General features: G+C 51.4%; 1 protein-coding gene across 10 annotated transcripts; it reads left to right on the top strand.

Moving 5' to 3' along the window:
• The first annotated feature begins 95 nt into the window (after window positions 1–95).
• On the top strand, window positions 96–26562 carry KYAT1 (kynurenine aminotransferase 1). 10 transcript variants are annotated; one of them, XM_046664274.1, is made up of 16 exons: window positions 152–214; window positions 13957–14041; window positions 14284–14412; window positions 17041–17158; window positions 17390–17448; window positions 20175–20322; window positions 22206–22355; window positions 22436–22522; window positions 22744–22872; window positions 24103–24223; window positions 24567–24643; window positions 24773–24862; window positions 24946–25132; window positions 25212–25291; window positions 25837–25923; window positions 26020–26562. In XM_046664274.1, exons 3-16 carry the CDS (start codon window positions 14327–14329, stop codon window positions 26083–26085), a joined length of 1485 nt encoding a protein of 494 aa, XP_046520230.1. In that variant the 5' UTR covers window positions 152–214; window positions 13957–14041; window positions 14284–14326; the 3' UTR covers window positions 26086–26562. The 10 variants fall into 10 exon arrangements, with proteins under 10 accessions (XP_046520308.1, XP_046520288.1, XP_046520230.1 ...); XM_046664283.1 differs by lacking the exon at window positions 17041–17158 and having other exon boundaries at window positions 155–214; XM_046664293.1 differs by lacking the exon at window positions 17041–17158 and having other exon boundaries at window positions 199–214; window positions 13957–14046.
• Window positions 26563–27376: the final 814 nt, after the last annotated feature.

Below are 27376 nucleotides of genomic sequence, written 5' to 3'. Positions count from 1 at the left end.
TGACGTCACCGCCGGGCGCGAACGCGGCGGCCAGGGCGTCGCCATCTTTTTGAGGGGAGCTCTCTTCGCGTCCACACCCCTCCGTACCGTGCTGGCGCCATGTTGCTTTGGGGCGGAAGTAGCGGAGCCCGGGCTCGACCTTCTTAAAGGGCCACGGACGGCTGTAACCTTCAGGGCGCTCTTGGGGACGAGGAGTGAAGCGAGCGAGGCGGAGGTGAGTAGCTGGTGCTTAACTGTTGCTGCCCCGAGGTCGGGTGCTGCGGCTGGAGGGCCTGGTAGCCGGTTCCGAGCTCGATTATACCAGAGTCCATTCGGCGTTTGATGCTTCTGGTATAGCGAAATAGCTGTGCCGAAATGTTGACCCAGCGGGAGCAGCTGGTGAGAATAAATTGCGTGCGCTTCTCGCTGACCCTCACTCGGACACTGGGACCTGCCAGGCTGGTCCTCTCTGCACCCACATCCCTCGCCCCCAACCGCCCGCGATCGTACTGGTGGGGAAGATGGAGCCCAAGGGAACTGGGCGAATTCTGGGCAGAGCCTGGGCTGGAACCCCGTCCCGTACTCCAGCTCTACAGCTCTGCGGATCCTGAGTCCTCTCAGTTCCCAGACTGGTAATAGTAACGGCAGCTACGTTAAAAAATAACCCATACAGTGACATACTGTGCAGCCACTAAAACGAAACGTGTTCAACATGTACTCATATAGGACGTCTTCCAAGATAACTTAGAGGAAAAAAGGAAGGGACAAAAAGAACAGTGTTGATTGGCGCTACGGTTTGTGTAACAGAAGGTGTGTCGGGTGTGGATGTCTGCCGGTGTGCGCACCCGCCGGCTTCTACGATGCGCAAGAAGTTAACTGTGGTGGCGTCGGTTAGGAGAACTGGGGTCCTGGGTACCTGGGCAAGGGGGAAGAATTCACTACCTTGTGCACAGATTGGTTATTTTAAAAATAGGATGATGAAGATAATCCCATCCATCAAGTGTTGAGCCAGTGCTTGGTTTCAGCTCTCCTGTCAGGGGGTCTTATTTTTACCTGTTTTTAGAGGAGGAAACAGGCTCTGAGATTAGGGACCTTAGTAATATCACATAGCCAGGAAGTGGAGAAGCTGGAATTGGAGCCCTGGAGGATTTCACACTAATGCCCACGTTCTCACTTATCCCACTCCCCACTGAGAAGCTTTTTAGTTATCCAAGTACCAAGCTTGGGGCCTGGAACACAGCAGGCTTCCGGTAACTGTTTATTAGCTGTTTACTGACTGAACATGTGCAACAAACAGGAGACAACCTGAAGTGTAGAATGAAGAGAGGCAAACATTGGAGGCCAGAGTCCAGACTGGAATCCAGGGCAGCCCCTTTCCAACTTTGAGACTGTGGACCTGGCACAGCCCTCCCTGAATTCCGTGTCCTGGCCTGTACACCTAACAGCCATGACCATAGTAGCTGACCCGAGGGCTCCCATGTGTCCCACTTTGTGTTTTACACTCAGATGAGCCCAGTTTTACAGATGAGTGAGTGAAGCAGAGAGAGGTTAAGAAAGTTATCCAGGGGCCACCTCTGTGGCTGAGTGGTTAAGTTCACACGCTCTGCTTCAGTGGCCCAGGGTTTTTCCCATTTGGATCCTGGGCACAGACATGGCATTGCTCATCAGGCCATGCTGAGGAGGCGTCCCACATAGGGCAACCAGAAGGACCTACAACTGGAATATACAACTATGCACTGGGGGGCTTTGGGGAGAAGAAGAGAAAAAAAAGATTGGCAACAGATGTTAGCTCCGGTGCCGATCTTTAAAAAGTAAAGAAAGTTGCCCAAAGGGGGTCTCCACAAGGCCTTGCTCCCCGACTCCTCAGCCTCCCGGGATCATCAGCACTAATGCTTTGGGGGACGTACAATGTGCTAAGTGAACTGCCAGAGGCTGAGCATCGGGTGGAAACAGGACAGACACACAGTTCCTGTCCTTGGAGTCTAGTGAGGGCGGCAGACTACCCAGCAGTTAGCATCTGTCATGGGCCTGCAGTAGACAGAAGCTGAGGCCTTGGAAGCATGGAGGAGGGAGCGCCTGGCTCGGCCCAGGGGCAGTCAGGGAGGACTTCTCAAAGGAAGTGACTTTTAATCTGTGACTGAGAGATGCATAGGATGTCCGGAAGGGGAAATGATGAGGCTGGAGACTCGAGCAGAGACGCACTCATACCTGAAGGTTCCTGACATGATCAAAGACTCTGCAGGTTAGAAACGTTCATTCTGGCTTCTGTGTGAATCGTTCTTCCCTCCTGGAGAAAGCCTCCATGTGGCAACATCTGTGGCTTCCCACCCTGCACCCCACACTTAAGCTCATGCATCTCCAAAGGGTAGGACTCCCTAATTTTATAATCCAGGTGGAGGTGACAGAAGAACACAGGGGAGTTAATAGCCATGAGGAAGTCCTTCACACTGATTACCCGCCGCCTTCTATAGCCAGCAGGCCAAAGTCACACCAGCTGCAGCGGGAGAGGAGTCACGTCTCTCCTGCCCTAACAGTCACCGGGCCACATCCCACTCCCGGATGGCACTGCCAGCTCCCTGAAAAATTTCCAAGACACTCATCCTACTTCTTCATTCCCAGACAGTGGTACGAGCTGTGGATTCACAGCTGCGGTCCCTCTGTGCTTTTCCAGGACTCTGACTTCAAGTCATTCCCCGACTCTGAGCCTCAGTTTCTCCATCTGTAAAACTGATGTGATCTCCCTACTTTTCCTGCCAGGGATTAAATATACATATTTATGTGTTTATTTATTATATAATATATATATTTTTCCCCTCCATATGTAAAACTGCCCTGAAGAGTGAGATTTTGAGTTTGGTTCTGGATCCCGTGCGAGGAGGGATAAAGAGTGGGCTACCTACTGTCTGTGTCACTCAGGGTTCGCCACCAACCCCCCTGGCCCCAGAATGTGCAGTCAAGGCTCCAGAAGTCATTTCTCTCTCTTCTGGAACTGTGTATAAGTTAGTGTGCTTGTTAGATCTCCCCAGACAGGCTGTCACCTCTCTTGGGGCAGAACCATTGACTTGACAAGTTTTCACCAAACAGTTGTCTTATAGGGACACTGTTTTTTGTGTTTTTTAAAAAATATTTTATTAAGTCTGTATGATTTTTTTTTTTTTTTTGAGGAAGATTAGCCCTGAGCTAACTACTTCCAATCCTCCCCTTTTTGCTGAGGAAGACTGGCTCTGAGCTCACATCCATGCCCATCCTCCTCTACTTTATATGTGGAATGCCTACCACAGCATGGCTTGCCAAGCGGTGCCATGTCCGCACCTGGGATCCAAACCAGCAAACCCCAGGCCACCAAAGCGCACGTGAGCACTTAACCGCTGCGCCACCGGGCCGGCCCCAGGGACACTGTTTTTAGAGCTAAAAAAAAATCAGAATTCATTATCCAGCGAGAGACTTTGTCGTTATGCTCGGTTAACTAATGTTTATGGAAAACCTTAATCTGTGACTGAGAGATGCATAGGATGTCCGGAAGGGGAAATGATGAGGCTGGAGACTCGAGCAGAGACGCACTCATACCTGAAGGTTCCTGACATGATCAAAGACTCTGCAGGTTAGAAACGTTCATTCTGGCTTCTGTGTGAAGCCAGGGGGGTTGGTGGCGAACCCTGAGTGACACAGACAGTAGGTAGCCCACTCTTTATCCCTCCTCGCACGGGATCCAGAACCAAACTCAAAATCTCACTCTTCAGGGCAGTTTTACATATGGAGGGGAAAAATATATATATTATATAATAAATAAACACATAAATATGTATATTTAATCCCTGGCAGGAAAAGTAGGGAGATCACATCAGTTTTACAGATGGAGAAATTGAGGCTCAGAGTCGGGGAATGACTTGAAGTCAGAGTCCTGGAAAAGCACAGAGGGACCGCAGCTGTGAATCCACAGCTCGTACCACTGTCTGGGAATGAAGAAGTAGGATGAGTGTCTTGGAAATTTTTCAGGGAGCTGGCAGTGCCATCCGGGAGGGGGATGTGGCCCGGTGACTGTTAGGGCAGGAGAGACGTGACTCCTCTCCCGCTGCAGCTGGTTTAGATGTTAATAGCTTCTTGTAACTGACAGTTTACTGTGAGCTGGGACCTGTGCTAGATGTTCCTGTGCGTGATTGCATTATCATTATTCTCCCCGTTGTACAGATGTGGAAGCTGAGCCTGGAGAGGCTATGGTACGGCATGACCAAGGTCCCATAGCTAATTCAGAGTACAGCTGGGACCACGTTATCCAAGTCTGAGCCTTCATCTTCTGTGGTTGTTCATGTGACACACTGGTTTTGCGCACACGTCGTACCTGCTCCCCAGGCCCCTTCTCCAGAGGTGGTGTGGTTTGTGTTTTTTCAGAAACTGGGGGGCTCCTGACATTTTGAGCCCAGGGATGCTAAACATCCTGCAAGGCGCTGGACAGATCTGCCCAATAAACAACCGACTCACCCCAAATACCAAGTGTGCCCCTATTGAGATTCACTGAAACCAAGAATCCTCATTGCATAGAATTGACAGGTGACGTGGGGCCAGCTTGCAAAGCCGAGGTCACCTTGCCTGCCCTTGCAAGCTGCCATGTGGGGTGGAAGCGGGGCAAGGCATGGCTCCTGTCCCCCGGGAGGCAGCAGCACCCACCTCCTGAGAGAGGGATTTGGGGGGAAAGAGTTTTGACTTTGGAAACAGACGAACCAGGGTTGAGTCCCAGCTCAGGCCGTCTCAGCTGAGTGAGCTTTGTTCTTTCACCTCTTGAGAAAAATAGGAATGAGCATACCTTCCTAGTGATCGTGGAAGATTAGAGAAGATGAGAGGGGAAAATGAGAGAATTTACCACAAGGGTCGGGCACATGGTGGGTGCTCTCCAAGTTCAGAGGAGGGCCCACACGGACACAGAAGGCTTCAGAGAGGAGGGACGGCTGGGGCTAGGCCCTGCCAGGGGATCGGATTGGAGGACATGCCAGGCAGGGGCACAAGTTGAGCAAAGGTGGGCAACATCTATTCAGAAGCAAAGGATTTGTCCATTTGAAAGAGGAGAGCATATGGAAGCTGCTGACAAGGCTAAGGAGGGTCTGGACTTTATCCGGTATCAAGACAGGCTGCTTGGCAAGGCCACTGCAATAGGAGATGTAGCTGATGTCAGCCACCAGAGTATTGGTCACTGCGGCATTTCCCTAGGGTCATCCATTTGCTCGTAACGGGTCATGGTGCCTTCTGGCCAAGAAGGTAGCCAGTAGCTGCCCAGGCTGAAGGAGGCGTGTGCTGGGGGAGGACACGGACCACAGGTTACTGGCCCCCAACCTGGCAGCAAGGAATCCTGAGATCTTAGATGCTTGGGAAGCTGCACTGGAAGGTGTCCTAAAGGTCACCTGGTGCGTTTCTGCTCCCCTCGCCACAGCGCTGGACCTGCCTGCACGGCGGTACCTCTTTGTAAACTGATTTGTAAGTCGTAACAAGAATAATGATGACATTTGCCGGACACGCACTCTTTGCCAGGCACCACGCTAAGTGATTTTCTTGTGTTACTCCCTGATTCTCAGTACAACCCTATGAGGCAGCTACTGTCATTATTCTCATTTCAGAAATGGTTCTCAGAAAGGTTTAGTAATTTGCCAGAAGTCGCACAGCAAGTAAGTAAATGGCTTCAGTCTGAGGTCCGTCTGATTTCAGAGCTTCACAGGCTCATTTAAAAAGAAAAAAAGTCAAGCTGTTTAGAAGTTTATAAGACCCCATCCCAATCCCAGAGAAAGCCACCGTTAATAATTTAGTGATGGCCCTAGAAACATCCTTATGCACAAACATGCACATCATCAACAGTCCTTGCTTTGCACGCTTCTGATGTGAACGAGTTTTAGGCACCTCGATTTAAGTAGCGCCAGCCCCTCGACAACACGGTTCAAATGTGAGTTGCCATGTTCTAAGTATTCACTATCTGTAATTGCATAACGCATGGGCTTTGCTGCTTGCTAGCTCTTCAGTCCACAAATCGCTATGGAAATGAGAGGTGTGCCTAATGGTCAGTGACCAATCACAGCACTTCTTTCAAAGCCTGTCACTGTCTGGTCATCATGCCTCTTACAGACAGCAAAGCATGTAGTTGTGTGACTCCAAAGCCTGTGTTCTAATCCACTCCTGGGGGTCTGCTTGGGGCCTGGTCCTGCGTGGGTACCAAGAGTTTGGCAGGACAGACCTGCCCCATGGAGGGTGCAGTGTAATGCCCACTCCTGTGCCTACAGACTCGCCCAGGGAGCACTCACCACCCCCTGCCCTGGCAGCCCCCTGCGGGGAAAGCCCAATCTGGTTTCCAGCCTCAGCCCCAGCCTCAAGACTCGTTCAGCGTATCCTTGTCCAACACAGGCTCACCTTGCCCTCTGGGGAGCCAGGCCACCTCCAGCCCCAAGGCACCAGCTTTCCCAAGATCTGGCAGTGCCCAGAGAGGGTGAGGGGCTGAGGTTGTGGCACAGGAGGGGAGAGGGCCACAGCGGGGATGTTTTCCCGTGTGAGTTTCTGCCCCATGCAGGGCACCGGGTGGTGCAGACCCTCCCCTGACCTCCAGGAGCTCCACAGGATTGTCAGCTGTTATCAGATCATTATTACGAATGTCCTTGCCTATTATAGGGGCAGAAGACTGCCTCTACCCTCTAGGTCCTTCTGGCTGGTCTACAACTTAAATTGACAGAATAACAGGAGAAAATCAAACAAAGCTCTGTAACATGCATACATGGGAGAGACCCAGGAAAACTGAGTGACTTGCCAGAATGGCCAAAGTGGCCCCCTTAAATACCATCTTCAGCTAAAGACAAAGGAGGATTTTGGGGTGAGTGGCTTAGGGCTTCACAGAGGAGGAAGGCAATTTACATAGAGATGGCAAAGCAAATGTTTGATAAACAAATGTTTACTGGGCTGGCTATAGACAATGTTACCTTGTGATATTGGCTCCTTCCTGGAACAGGCCTTCTAAAATTTTTTTAGGCAGTTAGGGGGAAGGTCAAAGTTTCTTACAGCATCTTTTGTTCTTAAAAATAATCAATCCAGAGGCTGGCCCCGTGGTGTAGTGGTTGAGTTTGGTGTTCTCTGCTTCAGCACCCCAGATTTGGATCCCAGGCGCACACCTCCACCACTTGTCAGCCATGCTGAGGTGGCGACCCATCTGCGAAAAAAAATAGAGGAAGATTTGCGCAGATGTTAGCTCAGGGCTAATCTTCCTCACCAAAAAAAAAATAATAATACCAATAATAATAATCAAGCCAAAGAGACACATTTTGGGGTGACTGATTCTGATCCCCCACATTATTAATGGGGGTGAGGATAGCACCTACTTTCCAGGATTGTTGAAAGGGTCCAATGACATATGTATAGTCCTTATCACAGTGCCTGGTACAGAGCAAGCACTCAACAAATTAGAGCAATCAGCTCTATTTATTAGTGGTATAATTACGGCTATATAATATTAGTGGTAATGTCGTTCCTACCACTGTAATCTGGTGAGATGATAAAGGCATGATTTGGGGCACAGGAGGTGTAATCACTTTCAGAGAAAGGACAGAATTGATAGACATGAGTGATGTGGGTGACGGTGTCAGAGAGAGGGTCAGCCTACCAGGCCTCTGGAGATTTTGAACCAAGTGATCAGGAGGTGGTGGGGGGTGCAGGGGTCCCTCTAGGATTAAGTCCATCTGGAGGAGTTGGCAGGACGTCAGGTACAGGACAGGAGCAGCCAGCCCTGCATTTGGCCAATCTAAGGGGACCAACTGTCCCATTTGCCCAGGATGGTCCCAGTTTTATTACTGAAAGTCCCATATCCCAAGAAACCCCTCAATCCCAGGCAAGTCCCCCCATGGCTGGTCCCCCTAGAACACACAGCAAGCACGGGGTGTGGACTGTGACCAGCGCTGGGCTCAGGCCTGGCCTTGGGCCTTGTGTCCCTTGACTGAGTGAGGCCAAAGCACACCCTCCCCTCCCCCTGATGACACATCGTGGAATGTCCCTCCTCGGGTAATGATCACACTACTCTTTGTTGCTCCAGCTCTGGTTCTTAGCCACAGGGATCAAGGAGTACTTCCTGCACGGCCCCGCCGGGAGCTGGCTCTCAATTCTAAGAAAACAGAGGGTGAACTCTGGCCAGCTGACTCCCCAGCACCTGGACTCTCCCAGCTCTCTTCCACAATCTGGGTGGTTTTAACAACAGTTCTAGAGGCTCCCAGTTCTGGAGGCTAGAAGTCCAAAATCAAGGTGTCGGCAGGGCCATGCTGTCTCTGAAGGCGTTGGAGGAGAATCTGTCCCCTGCCTTTCTCTTAGCCTTAGGGGTGCCAGCAGTCCACGGTCTTCCTTGGCTTATGGACACATCACTCTCTCTGCCTCTGTCTTCACACGGCATTCTCCCTATGTGTCTGTGTCTCTTCTCCTCTTCTTATAAGGACACAGGTCATACTGGACTAAGGTCCGCCCGAATCCACTGTGACTTCATTTTAAATTGGTTACGTCTACAAAGATCCTCTTTCCGAATAAGGTCACCTTCACAGGTACTAGAGGTCAGGACTTTAACACGTCCTCTTGGAGGGCCCAGTTCAAGCCATAACACACTCTTAGCACTTGTCAGGAAGTACTTGCTGGATGAATGAAGGAGACAGTGCTTGTGGGATGTTTCTCGCCCCCGTGACACTGTGAGCCCCTATGGCGGGGCCCTGTGGGCCTGGTCCCCACCGTAGTCTCAGCCCTGTGCCAGGGAACATTCTGGGGAGAGGCTGGCGATTGAAGAACAGAGGAGGCAGTGCCCCGCCTTTCGGCAGGTTGCTAATTTCCAGAGCTCTGAAATGCTTTGAAGGACATTGAAGAGGCTGGGTTGGGAGGGGGTTTAGAAGGACTCGGCCAGGGGGCTGCCCCAGGCACACTGAACTTATTTCTTAGAAGCAGGTGCCAGCAGCTCACTACTTCATGGAATCTTCTAGTGTGGGCGAGCCTGAGCATTTACATACTAAAATATACATTATTGGGTTACACATTACTTTCCTTTATTTCTCCTCTATAATGACATTAGAGCATTATACTGATAGTTATGAAATCTTGTGAATAGGTAGGTTCTATTGGACTTCGGTTTCCAGCCCTGTGTGTCTGGAGCTTGGAAGTCGTCAGTCTGTCCTTACAAGTGAAAAGCTGAACAAACTGAGAAATTGCCCTCTTCCTGGCTCCATCAGAGAAGTGAGGTCACAGGGCAAACCACTGCCCCTGGAACTGGAGAGACAGACAGGCAGATTCAGAGAATCACAACCCGCAGGAGCAGAAACCTCCGCAGGGACCAGCGAGGGAGTAGGAACCCTAAACTGAGGCTGACAAAGTGCTGGAAGCTCGGTGTGAACAGATCTGAGAGTTAAAAACTCCAGGGGGCACCCTCGGTGCAAATCCAGTCTGCCCCTGGTGTTTGTAAATGCAGGGTTGTTGGAACACAAACACGCTCATCTGTTTACACGCGAAGGCTGCCTTCCTGCTACAGCGGCAGAGTTGAGAAGCTGTGAAAGAGGCTGTATGTCCTACAAAGCCTGACGTTTTACTCTGGCCCTGTACGGAAAAAGATTGCTGATGCTGGCTGCTATAGACCCTCCCCCAAATCACTCCCCGCCAAGTCCCAACCCTGTACGTTCTAGCACCCTCTTACTGAGACGTGCCATGGCTCCCTGTGTGCGCTTGCCCTCGCTGCACTTTTTCAGTCACAGCTGTGCTCCTGGTGGCTTGTGGCTGAGGGCACTGACAGGGTTTATCAGTCAGGCCTGGTTTGCTGTGAATGAAAGAGAAACCAAGATAACAGTAGCTTAAACAAGATCTAACTCTCTCTCTCACTTGCTTTCTTCTCAACTAAATCCAGAGGGGGGGAAGTTTCCTCCATCACGAGGGGCTCGGGCTCCTTCCATGTTGTGGCTCTGACTTCCACCTCATGAGGATGGAACATTCCAAATATAAACAGGAGAGAGTCGAGCATCCTGACCCTCCAGTCTCCATTCATGGCCCATCTTCATTCTACCTCCTCCATCTGGATCGTTCTGGATTATTTTGAAGCAAATCTCAGATATTATGTCATAAATACTTCAGGATATATCTCTAAAATATAAGGACTATTAAAAAGGAAGCAAGAAATCCCCAATACCATTAGCACACCTAAAAAGTTAATGATCCCTTCCTATCGTAGGATGCCGGGTCACTGTTGACGTCTGTCCCATCAGACCTGCCCCTCCCGTTTGTGGGGCCACAATGGAGCCCACCAAGCAGCGCTTTTCCTCTGGTTCCCCAGAGCAGTGGTGGGGTTTTCTCCACCCACAGTGCCCACTGTGTGCGTGCTTGCTGTCTCTCTCTCTCTCTCTCAGCTTGTTCTTCCCTCTCCTGTAACCCTTCTTACTCAGTCAGTTACCAAACTTTACAAACCTTCCTTAAGAGCCTGACAAGAAAATAAGCACCTTAGCGACTTTTTTTTTTTTTTGAGGAAGGTTAGCCCTGAGCTAACATCTACCGCCAATCCTCCTCTTTTTATTGAGGAAGACTGGCCCTGAGCTCACATCCGTGCCCATCTTCCTCTACTTTCTATGTGGGACGCCTGCCACAGCACGGCTTGCCAATCAGTGCCATGTCCGCACCCAGGATCTGAACCAGCAAACACCGGGCCACCAAAGCAGAACGTGCACACTTAACCGCTGTGCCACCCGGCCGGCCCCACCTTAGCGTCTTTTAGTTCAGTGTTTGTCATAGGTGCAGCTCCCTAAAGCAGAGACTTATACTGAGGGCAGCACCAGTCAGAATCGGCGTCTTTGCATCACTATCCCAGACGAGGTCTGGACGTTGCCTCTTTTCCCTCTCGGCTTATTGAAAAAGCTGGACATACAGGAAAGGCGAAAGAACCAGACAGTGGCCGCGTGTGTGCCTACCCCCCGGATTCACCACTAGGTAACATTTCACCCCATTTGCCCATGTCTCTGTCTTCCCTGCCCTGCCTTTGTAGAGAAATGTCTTCTTGGCTAAATCTTTTGAAAGCAAGTTGCAGACATCCTGACACTTCCCCTCTGAGTACTTGAGCATGTGCCTCCTGAGAACACCGTCCCCTATGTAACCCGCCCACATTGTTGCACCAGAGAAGTTGGCCATTGAGTCCGTTGTGTCACCTGATATGCAGGCCACATTCAGATTTCTCCAGTTGTCCCAAAACTATGTTTTGTGGGCTTTCATTGTTGTTGTTGTCATCGCCAGTCCAGAATCCAGTTAAGACTCACATGCTGCCTTTGCTTATTGTGACCCTTTAGTCTCTGAATCTAGAACGCCCCCCACCCCAACCTCCAACACCCACTCCTTTTTGAGGGCTGTGCTCTGACCCCCTTGGAGGAGAGAAGGGAGGAAGAAAGGCTGGAAGGAGAAGTCTCAGACTGAGGTGCCGTTCTCAGAAAGTTCCGGCAAAGCCACTGAGCGTCTTGGAGAGTCCCTCAGGCACTGGCTGGAGCAGCCTGTGAGAGCCTGGCCTCAGTGCTGAGGACTGGGGTCGGGTTTCTGAGCGCAGCCGTCCGTTAGGCTCCTGGCAGTCAGAGCGACACATTCCCATGGCCACCACAAGGGCACTGCCTTTTTTTCCCCCAAAGCTTGGGAATTGTTAAAAACAGCTTTATTGGAATATAATAATACATGCGCCGTATAATTCAACCATTTAAAGTGTACCATTCGGTGGTTTTTAGTGTATTCACATTTATGCAGCCATCACCACAATCTAGTTCTAAAACAGTTTCATCACACCAAAAAGATGCTCTGCACCCATTAGCAGTCATTCCCCATTCCCACCCCTCGACACCCACTCCCAGCCCAAGGCGATCACTAATCTATTAAGCCTCTACGGACTTGCCTGTTTCATATAAATGGCATCATACACTCATGATCTTTTGTGCCTTGCTTCTTTTACTTAGCGTATGTTCTCAAGGTTCATCCAAGTTGTGGCATGGATCAGTGCTTCCTACCCTCTTACTGTTGAATGACGTTCCACTGTATGGATTTGTCACATTTCGTTTGTCAAGTGATGTCCATCAACTGGTAGACAGGTAGATTGTTTCCACTTTGGGGCTTTTAGGAATAATGCTGCTATGAACATTCACAGACAAGTTTTTGTGTGGACATATGTTTTCATTTCTCTTATGTATATGCTAAGGAGGGAAATTGCTGGGTCATAGACTGACTCTATGTTTAACATTTTGAGGAACTTCTAGACTGTTTTCCACACCAGCTACACCATTTTACTTTTCCAGAAAGAACATACAAGAGTTCTAGTCTCTCGAGCCCTGCCTGGTTGCCAAGTGGTTAAAGTTCCAAACACTCTACATCAGCTGCCCAGGGTTCGTGGGTTCGAATCCCAGGCGCAGACTTACTCCACTCATCAGCCATGCTGTGGAGGTGTCCCACAAAAAAATAGAGGAAGATTGGTGTGGATGTTAGCTCAGGGCTAACCTTCCTCAAGCAAAAAAAGAGGAAGATTGGGGGCCAGCACGGTGGCATAGTGATTAAGTTTGCATGCTCCACTTCAGTGGCCCGGGGTTCACAGGTTCAGATCCCAGGTGCAGACCTAGCATCACTTGTCAAGCCACACTGTGGAGGCATCCTACATAAAATAGAGGAAGATTGCCACAGATGTTAGCTCAGGGCAATCTTCCTCAGCAAAAAGAGAAAAAAAGTTCCAGTTTCTCAACATCCTCAAAACACTTATAATTATCCATCTTATTTGTTACAGCATCCTAATGGATATGAAGTAGTATCTTTTTTTTTTTTGTATGGGAAGATTCACCCTAAGCTAACATCTGTTGCCAGTCTTCCTCTTTTTTCTCCCCCCGCCCCCAAAGCCCCAGGACATAGTTGCATATGTACTTCTTGTGGTTGCATGTGTAAGTTCTTCTGGTTCTTATGTGTGAGCTGCCGCCACAGCATGGCTACTGACAGATGAGTGGTGTAGTTCCATGTGCTGGGAACCAAACCCGGGCCACCGAAGTGGAGCACGCCAAACTTTAGCTGCTTGGCCATCAGGGTGGGCTCTGAAGTGGTATCTTGATAAGGCATTTCCCCAATAACTAATGAGGTTGAGTATCTTTTCATGTGCTTATTAGCCATTTATATATCTTCTTTGGAGAAATTCAGATTTATGATTTGCAAATATTTTCTCCCATACCACGGGTTGTCTTTTCGCTTTCTTGATGGTATCCTTTGAAAAGCAAAAGTTGTCAGTTCTGATGAAGTTCAGTATATCTATTTTTTCTTTTGCTGCTTGTGCTTTTGGTGTTGTATCTCCTAGCTCAAGGTCACCAAGATTTACTCCGGTTTTCTTCCAGGAGTTTTATATAAAGTTTTAGCTCTTCTATTTAGGTCTGTGATCCACTTGGAGTTAATTTTTGTGTATGGTGTGAGGTAGGGGTCCAAATTCATTCTTTTTTGTGTGGATACCCAGTTGTCCCAGCACCAGTTGTTGAAAAAACTGTTCTTTCCTCATTGAATTTTCTTGGCACCTTTGTTAAATAGCAATTGACCATAAATGTGAGAGAGTTTATTTCTGGACTCTCAGTTCTGTTCCATTGACTTATATGTCTGTCCTTATGTTGCTACCACACCTTCTCAGTGCCTGTAGCTTTTTGGTAAGCTTTGAAGTTGCACAGTGGGTCCTCCAAGATTTTTATTCTTTTTCAAGGCATTCAGTTTTTTATATATGTCTAAGTTCTTTTAATCTAGTGCCCTGGACATTTTTTCCCCTTTCCCTTTATTTGTTGAAGAAACAGGGTCATTTATTCTATAGACTTTCCATCATTCTGAATTTGTTGATTGCATCTGCGTGGTGTCATTTAACATGTTCTTCTGTCCCTTGTATTTTGGTAACTCAGAGGCATGATCACAATGTGATTTAGATTTGGTTTTAGCACAGGAATAATTTGCAGGTGGTGTGTATGTTTTCAGAGTCAGAACATGGCATAGGGTCAACTCTCTCTGTGATGCGAGGGGCCATCCAGGATCTTCATCTGGATCATTTTTTTCATTAGAGGTGATGTACGTTTTGAAAAGGTCACTCTGGTTGCTGGTGGGGGAGGGGGTCTCGGGGTTTTTGAGGACTGAGGGATAATCCTACAACAAAGCACTTGTGGCCATGCCTGGTGCACAGTGACCAAGCAATAAATATTAGCCCTTGTTGTGGTTGTTATGATTGCTGTGTCTGGGACCCAGGTCCTGGACTCAGAGCCATTCTCTGGCCGGGACATTCTCTTCCCTTCTCCTTTCCCTGTGGAGGAGGAGTTGTCAGTGCCCGTGGCTTTGGGAGGCATGTTCAAGAATGTGGCAGCCATCTGTTTGCACCTGGTGGGGCCCCTCTGGGGAAAGAAGACTGGAGCTTCCCTCACCCAGTGCTTTCACCAGACTGTAAGTGTTCTAACCCCAGCTGCTCTGCCCCCTGCACAACCTGGGGCTCCTGGGATCTGGCTTGGTCCTGGCTTCAAAGCTGTGCATGAGCCTTCTCTTCCAGGAAGCCTTCCCTGACTGCAGCCTGGGTGTGGCCCTTACCTTGCCCTTGCCTCTAGTCTAGAACTTGCATTCTTGCATCTGAGTAGTCGACTTGGTGCTGCTGCCTCCCCACCATCCCCTGTGCCCAGCCCAGTGTTCGCTACACAGTTTGTACTCAATAAATGGTGACTGAATGAATACATTATGCATAAGCCCAGGAACAGGCACTGTTTCCTCACTTCTCCATGGCACGTATTTGAAGGTCACTTCTTTGAGCACCCCAAGGTTCTGGAATTCCCGCATTATTTGTATCTCCTTCCTAAACACTTTCAACTCTGTTTGCCTCCTTTGTTCTGCCTCTCTCTGTGCCTCTGCACCCCTCTACTCCTTCCCCACCCCACCCTCCTCAAACTTCCCTCACTTCACTTCTATCCCCCACCTCCCCTCACTGCCCCAGCTCATGTTCATTTTATTTTTCTTTTAATATCATGCATCCGCAATTCGAAAGTAATTCCTTACGTCTTTGAATCCGTGATGCCGTCACTTGTAAATGCACTGTTATTTTATGAACTAGTAAGGGAAGGAGATGCCAGTGAAACTCATGCTATACATCGTAAGACACGTCTGAATTCAGAGAAAGGACAATGCGAAAGAATGCATGTATCAGAATCGATCAAATATGGGTGTGGTCTCTGTCCAAAAAACTTGGAAACATAGAGAAGCACACACATGCAGCTAAATCACCTATAATTCCACCACTCAGAGAGAACTTAACATTTTAGATATATTTCCTTCCAGACTTTTTTTTCCTATTCATATATGGTCGTAGAAAAAATTATGTATATTAGGGTATATTTTTATGATTAAAATATAATCATACTGTACACACTATTTTGTAGCCTATTTTATTGATATCAGTATATCACATTGATAAATATTCTCCTAAAATGTGATTTTCTCCCACTTTTTTTTTTTTTTTTTTTTTTTTTTTGCTGAGGAAGATTTGCCCTGAGCTAACATCTGTGCTATTCTCTTTTTTGCATGTGGGTCACCACCACAGCATGGCCACTGATGAGTGGCATAGGTCCACGCCCAGGAAGCAGTAGAGTGTGCCGAACTTAACCACTGAGTTGCTAAGGCCAGCCCCTCTCCCACATTTTTTAATCATGAAAATAAAACGTTTATTTTAGAAAACTTGGAAAATAAGAAAATTATAGAGAAGAAAAAATATTTGTTAACCAAACAACCAAAGGTAATCACCGTTAACTCACATTTTGGGGATAACGTGATTCTCCCTGGCAGAGATCACCCTCATTTTAAAGCATCTTGGGGGCCAGCCCCGTGGCTGAGGGGTTAAGTTCATGTGCTCTGCTTTGGCGGCCCAGGGTTTCACTGGTTTGGATCCTGGGCGCGGACCTAGCACTGCTCATCAGGCCATGTTGAGGTGGTGTCCCACATGCCACACTAGAAGGACCCACAACTAAAATATACAGCTATGTACTAGGGGGCTTTGGGGAGAAAAAAAGCAGAAAAAAACAAAAAAGATTGGCAACAGTTGTTAGCTCAGGTGCCAATCTTATAAAAAAGAAAAATACTATTTCAATGTGTAATGAGTGCCAGGCCTGGTGATCCTGTCAGGGATCCAGTGAAGGGACAGGGCTGGCAATGTTGGCAGTGCGCCCACTAGGTGCCAGGCCCCCAGCTGGGCTCTGCGCAGCGCTCACATGAGCAGGACCCCTAGGCTATGGAAGAACCTGGCCCATATACAGACAGTCCCCAGGCCTGTGTTGCCGCCCCCATGACCAGGGTCCTGTCCAGCTCCTCCTCCAACCTTGGGCAGGTCCCTGAACCTCTCTGAGCCTCCGTGTCTTCATCTTCAGATCGGGATCATCAGAGCACCTCTGAGAGGGGTGCTGTGGGAACCTAGCAAGAGCATGAGAAGCAGGAAGGGCTCAGTGTTAGCCACAGCAGGCGGCTGAGGAGAACACCAGAGCCCGGGCCCCACCCTCTGCCAGCCGTCTGAGACCCACCCGCCTGTAGGACCGGAGCTCCCAGGGACGGGAAGTCCGTGCACCTATTGTACTGATGGGGAGACTGAGGCCAGGAGGAGCAAAGTCACCTGTCCAATGTCACCCAGCCAAGGCGGGCTTAGGACCCGAGTTTGGCAGCCGTCAGGCCTGGCCAGTGTCTGCGCACCTGTTGATGAGGGGAAAGCTGGCCTAGAAGGAACATAGAGGAGGGGAGGAGCCAGCTTGGAGGAGGGCCCCTGAGCCCCCCAGGACTGAGCAAGGATCCCCTTTCCCTGAGTCAGAATGTGCCTTGTCTCAGGCCTGAGTCTGAGTGTATTTGCTGTGTGACCTTGAACACATCACTCCCCTCCCTCCCCCTTCGATTTTCTCCTCTATAAAATGGGCCCATCAGAGTGTTCTGAGAAGTAAATGGAAGAGCTTAGCCAGACCTCTATAAAGGGAAGCTGCTGCTGTCACTGTTGCTAGGATCTCTCCCCCGCTCCCCCACATCCTCCTTCCTCCCTCTCCTCCTCCTCAGCCTCCAGCCCGTCCTGGGTCAAACTTTAACCCCACTGAATCCTGGCTGTGTATGTCAGGACATGTGGAGCCCGCGCTGGCAGATGGGCAAGTCAAGGCTGGTGAATGAGGAGGAGCAGGTGTGGGGGCCGGCAGGGACAGGTGCAGGGGCTTGGTGGGGACGGGGGCTCAGGGAGCAGGGACAGGTTCTGGGGAGGCAGGCTCAAGGCTGCCCTGCTACCTGGGAGCGCTGAGGGCCGCCTCCTCCCTGCGAGTGGACAGCTTGAGGCTGCAGTCAGAAAACAGCCGTCTCCCAGGGCCAGCGAGGCTGCTGCCCCTCCCACTCTGACTTTCCACTGCTCTGTCTCCAGCTCACCATGGCGAAAAGGCTGCAGGCTCGAAGGCTGGACGGGATTGACTACAACCCCTGGTGAGGCGGGCAGGGCTGGGGAGGTGCCTGGCTGTCCCCTTGGGTGCAGGGGCAGGAAGGGGCTGGCGGTCCTTGGGTTTGCAGGGACTCAGTGGTACCCGGAGCAGCTGCAGTACTCGGACTGTGAGAGCTGCAGCCAGAGCCCTGCAATCACAGGCCGGGAGAGGCGAGACCCGAAACAGCAGGCTTCAGTCCGAACCTCAGCTTCACCCTGCTTGGCTGTGGCGCTGGGGCTGAAGAGGCACCTGCTCTGAGCCTTGGCCCCCCCAGCTGCACAATGGAGATAATTCGATTTCAATTGAAGGGCCTTGGGAGGATAAGGTGAAATGCTGTATGACAGCCATAGCCAGTACCCAGGCACCAGGCTGAGGGCTTTCCAGGGGTGATTCTCTTCCACACTCGGTACAGAGTAGGGTGAGCTCAGTAAGCTAAGAAGGTGAGATACATGCAGCTCCTCCCAGACCTTTGCAGAGGTTACCGTCTTTCCTTCATTGACTTGTTCCAAACACAGAAGGCACACGTGCCCGTTGTTACTAGTGACACAGTAGACGCAGTGGGAAGATGCATAAGAAAGATTGAATGATCTTCCCACTCCCCCCGCCTTTGGCCAGGAACATAGACACCTCTACACTTTAAAAAAATTATCGCTGGTCCGGCCTGGTGGCGCAGTGGTTGAGTTCGCACGTTCTACTTCTCAGCAGCCCAGGATTCGCCGGTTCGGATCCTGGGTGTGGACATGGCACTACTTGGCAAGAGCCATGCTGTGGTAGGCGTCCCACATATAAAGGAGAGGAAGATGGGCACGGATGTTACCTCAGGGCCAGTCTTCCTCAGCAAAAAGAGGAGGATTGGCAGTAGTTAGGGTTAATCTTCCTCAAAAAAAAAAAATATTGCTCTTTGTTTCTACAAAAAATGGGACCGTTTTTTCTTTCAAACTCTCCTCATGGACAGCACTTGTGTTTTGCAAAGATCTTCCACCTCCATCTTCTCCTTTGATGTCTCGTGGCTTTTGGGGCTTTGGGACAGAGGGAGCAAGGCCCAAAGGCCCTATAGATCCGGCTGCCCTATAGGTTGGGCCTCCGGGGTCCTGATCCGCAGGCTGCCATCCTCTGTCCTCTCTCTGAAGAGGCTGGGCAGCCTTGTGGCCCATTTTGCAGATAAGGTAAAGTCCAACTCAGAGTGGGGAGACGAGGAGATGGCTGGGAGAGGCGGCAAGAACCTGTCCTGGCCCACAGACCAGGCAGATGCGACCCCCTCACCCCCACTGTGCAGAGGGGAAGACCGAGGCCAGGGGAGTCTAAGTCTCATGCAGAGGCAGGGCAGAGTGGGACCAAGCCTGGGAGAATGCACGGGACAGGAGGGGAGTGTCAGGAGGGATGAGGGCCGTGAGAGTCAGGGCAAAGGAAGATCCCAGGTTCCTGCTGGCCCCAGGGTGGTGGCCTTAGGATCAGGACCCTAGAGACCCTACCTAGAGGCCAGCCAGTCTCTCTAGGGCCTTTGAGCCTGGCTCCCCTGACCCAACCACCATGAAACATCCATCACCTGATTTTCTACCTCGGCTGTGCCGTTAGCTGCTGTGCAGGCCACCGGCCTCTCTGAGCCTCAGCAGCTGTGTGTCTTCAGAGACATTGTGGAGCTCTGGGGAGAAAATGACCAATTTTAGATATAATGATATTTATTGTTATGCAAATTCAACTCAGCCCAGCCTGACTCCTCTGCCCTCAACCAACCTCACAGCACATACCAGCCCTTCATCCAGAGTCTCAGCCTGTCTCCCAGTTTCCCTGAAGAATTGGCCACCAGGCAGGGCCAGAAGAAAGGTTGTTGGGGGCCAGAGATGGCAGATGGCAGGGCTGGTGGGGACCCATTCTATCCAGGGTAAAGGTCAAGAGCATAAACTTGGCTTCAGACAGACGGAATCAAAGGCTGGCTGTGCCGTGCACTAACCAGGAGCCCTTGGGACGTCACCCCGAACCTCAGTTTCTCCCTTCCCATTGTGACTGAGGAACAGGACGTGCCCCAGAGACTACTGGAAGGTTATGTGAGCATGCATTTCAAACTGTGGTGTTGACAAATGCATTAAGGGGTCGTGCAATCCACTTAGAGGGTCTCAACAAGTATTTCTAAACAGCGTAGGATAGGGTTGGAAATACTGCAGATCATGCCAGAAGGATAATGCTGATTCCATGTTTGTGCTCTCCAGGGTTTGGGATGTAAAGATGATGGATCATGGTCAAGAGTTTGAAAGCCCCCGGGCTGAGACAAGTCATTGGCACAGTCCCTGGCCCACCTAATCTCAAAGCGTGGGACCAGGGGCTGGCCTGGTGGTCCAGCGGTTAAGTTTGCACATTCTGCTTCGGCGGCCCGGGGTTCGCCAATTCGGATCCCGGGTGCAGACATGACACTGCTTGGCAAGCCATGCTGTGGCAGGTGTCCCACATGTAAAGTAGAGGAAGATGGGCACGGATGTGAGCTCAGGGCCAGTCTTCCTCAGCAAAAAGAGGAGGATTGGCAGCAGATGCAGATGTTAGCTCAGGGCTAATCTTCCTCAAAAAAAAAAAGTGTGGGACAAGTCCTGAGCCTCCACAGACCTTCAGGCCAGGGCAGATGCTAGTTGTCCAGTTGTTCTAGAATGAGCCCAGTGCATTGCTCTTTGTCCTGGAAACAGGTGGAAATCCAGGTCGGGGTGGAGGGGTGGGCCGGCCAACTCTCCATTTGTTCCCCAGGGTGGAGTTTATCAAACTGTCCAGTGAGGATGATATTGTGAACTTGGGCCAAGGCTTTCCCGACTTCCCACCCCCAGCCTTCGCCGTGGAGGCCTTTCAGCACGCCGTCAGCGGGGACTTCATGCTCAACCAGTACACCACGGCATTTGTGAGTCTCCCAACGCCTCCCGGGGCCCCTGGACACAAGCCTCTAGGAGGCCCGGGGGGAGGAAGGAGCAGGCCTTTCTGGGCACAAGCCCTCCTGGGTGTCAGGGTTCATGGGGCAGAGCCCAGGGAATTGAGTCTGACCATAGTTCAGTGTTCACTGAGTGTCCCCTGTGTTCCAGGCCCTGGGACAGCTCATGGTCTGGGGAAAGGCAGACAGAAAAACAACACAAAAGCAGAAAACAAAGGCAGTTGATACACTGTGATGGAGGAGGATGGGGTTATCTGTGGCAGCAGGAAGGAGGGAATGAAACCCGGGAGATCAGGGAAGGCTTCTTGAAGGAGGTGACACCTGAGCTGAGCCCTAAGAGACAGCTGCTGATTGATTTGACTCTAAATCCAAACTCTTTCTGCAAAGTGTCAGAGTAAATATTTGGCACCCCTTGGAGGAGAGCCTCATTCTTAAACTTTGGCATGCATGAGAACTTCCTGGATGAAGTTCCCTCCAGTTCCAGCGTCCACGGATAACCACTGCCAGCAGTTGGCTGCTTTGCCGAGAGTGTTTAGACTTTTTAACTTTTAACTTTACTAGATGCTATATAAATACCTCCTCACACACACACACATGCATGTACTCACATGTGAGATTTGCATTTTTTTAATACAAATGGACTCATACTATAAATAATCTTCTGTAACATGTTTATCTCATTAAACAGCATGTCATGGACAAGTTTACCTGTCGGAATTCACTAAATAATATGTCCTGGACAACATGTCGAAATAGCCTCATGCTTTTTTGTGGCTGCATAGTATTCCATTGCCTACATGTGCTGTGATTTATGTCACCAGTCCTGCACTGATGGGCTGGTTTGCATATCTCACTATTATAAGCAATGCCACAGTGAATATCTGTGTGTATGTCTTTGCACACATACGTGTGTTTCTCTCAGATAAATCCCTAGAAGTAAAAGTGGGGAATCAAACGTTGTAAGCATTGAAACATGTAATGGATATTGTCAAATTGCCCTCCAGTAAGGTTTACTCACATCCCTACCAACAGACTAGTCTCAGAGCTGGCAGGAAAGTTCTTTTCATTTGCTTATTGGGAATCAGCACTTTTTCTTTCAAGACCTACCCCATGTTTTCATTTGGGTGTCTACGTTGTCTTGTTGCTTTGTAAGAGCTCTTTATATATTAAATATCTTACCTCTTTCTCTTATGTTGCAGTGTTTTTTTGTCTTTTCACTTTGCTCATGGTATATTTTGCTGTACAGAAATTTTTAATTTTTATGTAGTCGCATCTGGTTTAGTGAATGATTTAGTTAGGTTCTAGACCTCAGGTTTCAGTTGCTTGGCTTGGCCTTGAGTTTTATAAGTGTCCTCAGCAAACAGGCATATGGATCCAATCTTCCTCTCAAAGCAGGGTGCTTCCAAAGCTGCAACAAAAGTCCTATTCCTGCATGACCTTGGGCAAGTTGTTTCCTTTCCTCTGGGTCTCTATTTTTCTACCTGTCAAATGGTGGGGATCAAATAATACTTCTCCAGCAAGGCTGCTGGGAGGATCAGATGGCACGAATGTGCTTCTTCAACTTGAAGGGAGGTGTTTCAAGTGTGGAGCTGCTCCTACGCTGGGGCTCCGCTGGACTGTGCCCCAGGAAGGCACATACCCTGTTTGGTTCTCCACCAAGTCCCAGCCCTGGCGCTGGGCCTGGCACAGATCAGGCTCCCTGGCAAGCGCTGACAGAAGAGATGAAAGAACCCACTCCACCGGAGCTGACTTTGCCCCCAGGCCTGCTTCTGGAAGGTGCTAGAATTGGCTGGATGCCACTGAGCAGGAGGGAGGGCCAGGCTGAGCCAGGCAGCTGACCCCTACTGTGCTGGCAGGGTTACCCACCACTGACGAGGATCCTGGCAAGTTTCTTTGGGAAGCTTCTCGGACAGGAGATAAACCCGCGCAAGAACGTGCTGGTGACCATGGGTGCCTACGGGGCCCTGTTCACAGCCTTCCAGGCCCTGGTGGATGAAGGAGATGAGGCAAGTGGGCAAGGCTAGGGCTGGGTGGGAGTGAGGGGTCACAGAGGTGCTGACCCCAGCTGATCCGACCTTTGTACCAGGTCATCATCATTGAGCCGTTTTTCGACTGTTATGAGCCCATGACATTGATGGCGGGGGGTCGCCCTGTGTTTGTGTCGCTGAAGCCGGTGAGGATGATGGTTGGGGCTTGGGGTGGGCAGCGGGGTCCAAGGAGTGTGCTGCATTGGACCCTGGGAGATGGGAAAGGGGGAAGGAAGTGAAGGAGGCCAGTTCCTCCAGGATGGGGAGAGCAGTGTCCAGAGCCCCAGAGGAGAGAGGGTGGGGACAAATGCCTAGTGTTGAATGTCAGGGAGGTGAATACTGCCATCCCCCCCACCTCCTCTTGCAGAGCCCCACTCGGGATGGGGAACTGGATTCCTGCAGCGACTGGCAGCTGGACCCCGTGGAGCTGGCCAGCAAGTTCACATCTCGCACCAAAGCCCTAATCCTCAACACTCCCAGCAACCCCCTAGGAAAGGTACCTGAGACACCCCTTCCGCAGACCCCTGCAGACGAGGTGTCCCTGCTCTGTTACTGCTGTGCTGCCACGGGGCCTCAGTTTCTTCATCTGTGAGGTGGGAGGACTACCTGCAATGAGCTCAGAGGACCAGGTCTCCCAGGGGTCCCAGGGACAGGGCAGGAATCCCTGGGGAAGGCGTCAGGGTTTGGGCTGGCGGAGCCCAGCACCACCAAGGGGTGCCCCCATTACTTCCCTGTGACCCTGGGACAGTGACTTCAACTCTCAGAGGGTTTTCTCATCTGTAAAATGGGAACATGACAGAACCGATCCATGTAAAGGAATGGTCCATCTTCCACCTGTGTTTCTTCTTCTCTCTCACACTACTTCCTCACTCACAACGCTCTGACGCCGGATATGGGGGTGGGGTCCCCCTACGCCAAGCGATTCTGTGACACCAGCTGGGTGTCCTACAGTTTAACTCAATTCAAATCTGACGCTGTCTGTCTGGAGATAGTGTCAGCTCCCACAGGTAAAGGCTGCCTCCAGCCCACTTCAGATGCTGTCCAGGTTGTCACCTGTGCTTCTGACCTGGGACTATAAATCTGAGGTTCCCGCAACCCCCTCGTCAGGTTCAATTAATTTGCTAGAGCGGCTCACAGAACTCGGAGAAACACTTAGGCGATAAAGACACAGCTGAACAACCTGATGAAGAGATACACAGGGTGAGGTCAGGGAGGGTCCTGAGCACAGGAGCTTCTGTCCCTGTGGAGTTGGGGTGTGTCACCCGCTCAGTACGTGGATTGTTCACCAACCTGGAAGCTCGTACGACTGGGATTTTTCTGGAGGGTTCCTCACGTAGGCAGGATCAATTATTGTCTCCGTTTCTAGCCCCTCTCCCCTCTCTGAAGGATGGGGGGCGGGGCTGAAAATTCCAAACTTCTAATCATGGCTTGCTCTTTCTGGTGAGCAGCCCCCATCCAGGAGCCCACCCAGAGTCACCTCATTAGAACAAAAGATGCTCCTAGTGCTCTTGGCACTTAGGAATTTACAAGGGTTTCAGGAGCTCTGTGCCAGGAACTGGGGGCAGAGACCAATACATGTGTTTTCTATGATCTCACACAGACCTCGCAGGGTCAACACGGGGATTCAGTAGGATGGAGCAGAAAAGCAAAAGCCCTTAGCACTGGGTTTGGCCGTATCCTTGCATCTCCCTGAGCAGGGCTCTCTGTTTGGGGACGGGCCCCACAGGTGTTTTCCAGGGCAGAGCTGGAGCTGGTGGCCAGCCTGTGCCAACAGCATGACGTGGTCTGCATCGCCGATGAGGTCTACCAGTGGCTGGTCTACGACGGGTATCAGCACGTCAGCATCGGTGAGCCGAGCTAGCCAGGGTGCCCCCATTCCCCTGGACACTTGTGGCAGGACATTGAGCCCAATCTGGGAGTCAGCAGAGGCCTGGTGATTGGGACTGAGGGGTGGGAGGAGCCACACAAGTGGTTGACCTGGGGCAGTGACTTCACCTCTCCGAGAACAGGAAAACACAATGGCACCTGCCTCCCAGGGTTGCCGTCAGGATGAGCTGAAATAAGTCCTGTAAATAACTTAGCACAGAACGGAGTGAGGGTGTTGAGAGCCTGAGTGCCCACGGGGACCCCCCCCCAGCCCTTTGACGCCCCTCCCCCATCTCAGCAGCTGCTCTCTTTGACTTTGGGCAGCCAGCCTTCCTGGCATGTGGGATCGCACCCTGACCATTGGCAGCGCTGGCAAGACCTTTAGTGCCACTGGCTGGAAGGTGAGTTGATGAGGGTGGGTGTAACCCCTCCCTGCTATGATCCTTGGCAGGTGAGGCTGGCCTGGGAATTAAGAACAGGTTTGGCCAGGCCCTGAAGGACCTCAGCCCCTACCTGTGTTCCTGGTCCAGGTGGGCTGGGTGCTGGGCCCGGGTCGTCTCCTGAAGCACCTGCACACTGTACACCAGAACTCTATCTTTCACTGTCCCACGCAGGCCCAGGTGAGGAGGGGCAGGGTACCCCTCGGTGGGGGGAGGAGGGCTCCAGGGTCAGGTCCCGCCTGACTGCTCGTCCATCCCCCCAGGCCGCAGTAGCCGAGAGCTTCGAGCGGGAGCAGCTGCACTTTGGCCAACCCAGCAGCTACTTCGTGCAGTTTCAACAGGCCTCACAGCGCAGCCGCGACCACGTGATGCGAAGCCTGCAGTCCGTGGGCCTGAGGCCCATCATCCCGCAGGGCAGCTACTTCCTCATCACGGACATCTCGGAGTTGAGTGAGTGGGAGTGGCCAGGCTGGGCAGGGTCCCGGGGGCTGGAGGCTGCCCAGGGCTCAGCATGGCCTCTGTCCGGCAGAGAGCAAGATGCCTGACTTGCCAGGCGCTACAGATGAGCCGTACGACAGCCGCTTCGTCAAGTGGATGATAAAGAACAAGGTAGGCTGGGCCTCTGCCGGAGCCCCTAGGATATGGTTTTACAGGTTGTGCACTGTTCAAGGGTGCCCGACCAAGGGGCTCATGGGCCAAAATCCAGCCCAGCCTCTGCGAGGAGCCCTGGTACAGGGTTGCATCCATTTCAAGGAATAAGGAGTCTATTTTTAATTTGCACAAAGATACCATGTGGGCTGGCAAGAATTCCTGCTCTCTCAGGGCCTTGGTCTTCCCTTTGTTCAGTGAGGCATTGGCCCATTAACTCTGATCCATCCAGCTCAGAGCTACGGTTCTAAGGTTCATTTCCTCTCTGGCTCTGCGCGGACCTGCCACATAATTGTCCCCCCTCTCGGCCCCCATCTGCCCTCTGTACACAACGAGGGACTTGGAATGATGCTCTGGGTTTCTTTTCCTCCGACCTTGACACGGCACTGGAGGGCGCTGCACTGAAGCTATCTGGCCTTCCCCCGCCCATCGTGGAAGCTCTCCATCCCCCCGCCGAGGCCTGCGGGCTGTGGGGCTGTGCTGAGCATGCGTTCCCTCCTCTCCAGGGCTTGGGGGCCATCCCGGTCTCCATCTTCTACAGTGCGCCCCATCGCAAGCACTTTGACCATTATATCCGCATCTGTTTTGTGAAGGTAAAGGGCAGGGCTGGAGGAGGGAAGGGCTCCCCGAGCTTCCCAAGGCCCGCTGGGGGTGTGGGGAGAGGGTCGGACCCGTCTGTGTTGGTGCAGGATGAATCCACACTCCAGGCCATGGACAAGAAGCTGCAGAAGTGGAAGGATGAGCTCGGGCCCTGACGTTGCCCCCTCGGCCCCGCCCTACCTGGTCCCGCACGCTCTGCAGGCCTCCGTGTTTGTCCAAGTCTGAGCCACTCCCAGGTTGGGGGTAGATGGTCCTGGTGGACACCTTCTCTGTGACACAGAATGTCCCCAGGGAAGAGCCCCCTTCTTGGTCTTGGGGGAGTCAGGAGCACCTCCCCATGGTGCCTATATTCCTGTCACAGAGGTGAGGGAGGCCTGACCTGTGCCTTTCCCTGCCCCTTCCCAGGTTGGGTCATAGGGTCTTGGGTCCCCTTGGGCCTCCCCTGTCTTGGCTGGGACTCAGTGGGCAGAATACGACAGTGTTCTGGCCTTGACCCCCAGCCCTGAGCTGGCCCCAGCTGAGGCTCGGGCATCCCTCCCTTTCCTTATCTAACCTCGGCCGTGGGAAGTTGCCTTTGGCTTGAGTCCTCGAGCCAGTACCTTTTGCCCGTAATAAACTTTTAAGTAACCAAACCCTTAGCTGCTTCTCTGTGCTTCACACTCGGGTGCTACTTGTGGATGGGGACGTGGTCAGGATGGAAGGCACCCCAGCGAACTCAGATCCCAGCCCCTCTTTGTACAGAAATGTTTTGTGGAGTAAAATTGAGGCCCAAAGATGGGGACCTGGGAGTTCTCCAAAGTCACACAGTTAGTTAATGGTCAAGCCAGGCCTCGAACCTGAACCAGGGCTCAGATGGTCTGTGTTACTGGTGTGTGTGTGTGTGTGCGTGTGTGTAGGAGATAGCGGCCTCCATTGAGTGAGAGGGAAGACACGGACAGGCCCCTCCCACAGGGGTCAGAGTGCAGGCCAGGAGGGCCAGGGATGACACAATGAGACAGGAGAGGAAGGAGGTAGCCGGTGTTCTTGTGCACCCCTGTGTGCCAGGCACTTCGATGCCCATCAGCTCGTTAAACAACCCTCTGAGACAGGAGTTACTGTCTCCATTTTACAAGAGAGGAAACCACTTGGGAGGTGAGGTGACTGCCCAAGGCCATCCAGCTGGCAAAGGTAGATGGGATTTGATCCCTGGGATGGGCGTCCCCCTGGAAAGCAATGGCAGCTCCTGAGTTCTTTTGAGAGGTGGTGCTGGGGACTTGTCTTGAAGTTGCATTTGCAGAGCAAGCCCGTGGGTTTTGCTCATATGATATATTTAATTGGGGGAGCTGACGGGAACATATGGTAAAATAAAGCATATTTGGTCTTTGTCCCTGATCCCTGGCACAGAGCTCCTAAAGCCCTTGGAATTTCCTGAGGGATAGGAGTATCTTGTGTTATTCCTACCGAGTC

Source organism: Equus quagga, chromosome 1 (assembly GCF_021613505.1).
Source record: "Equus quagga isolate Etosha38 chromosome 1, UCLA_HA_Equagga_1.0, whole genome shotgun sequence".
In the NCBI taxonomy this organism is placed as follows: Eukaryota; Metazoa; Chordata; class Mammalia; order Perissodactyla; family Equidae; genus Equus; species Equus quagga.
Note: the sequence above shows the minus strand (reverse complement) of the source record. Positions and strands in the feature narration are given on the sequence as shown.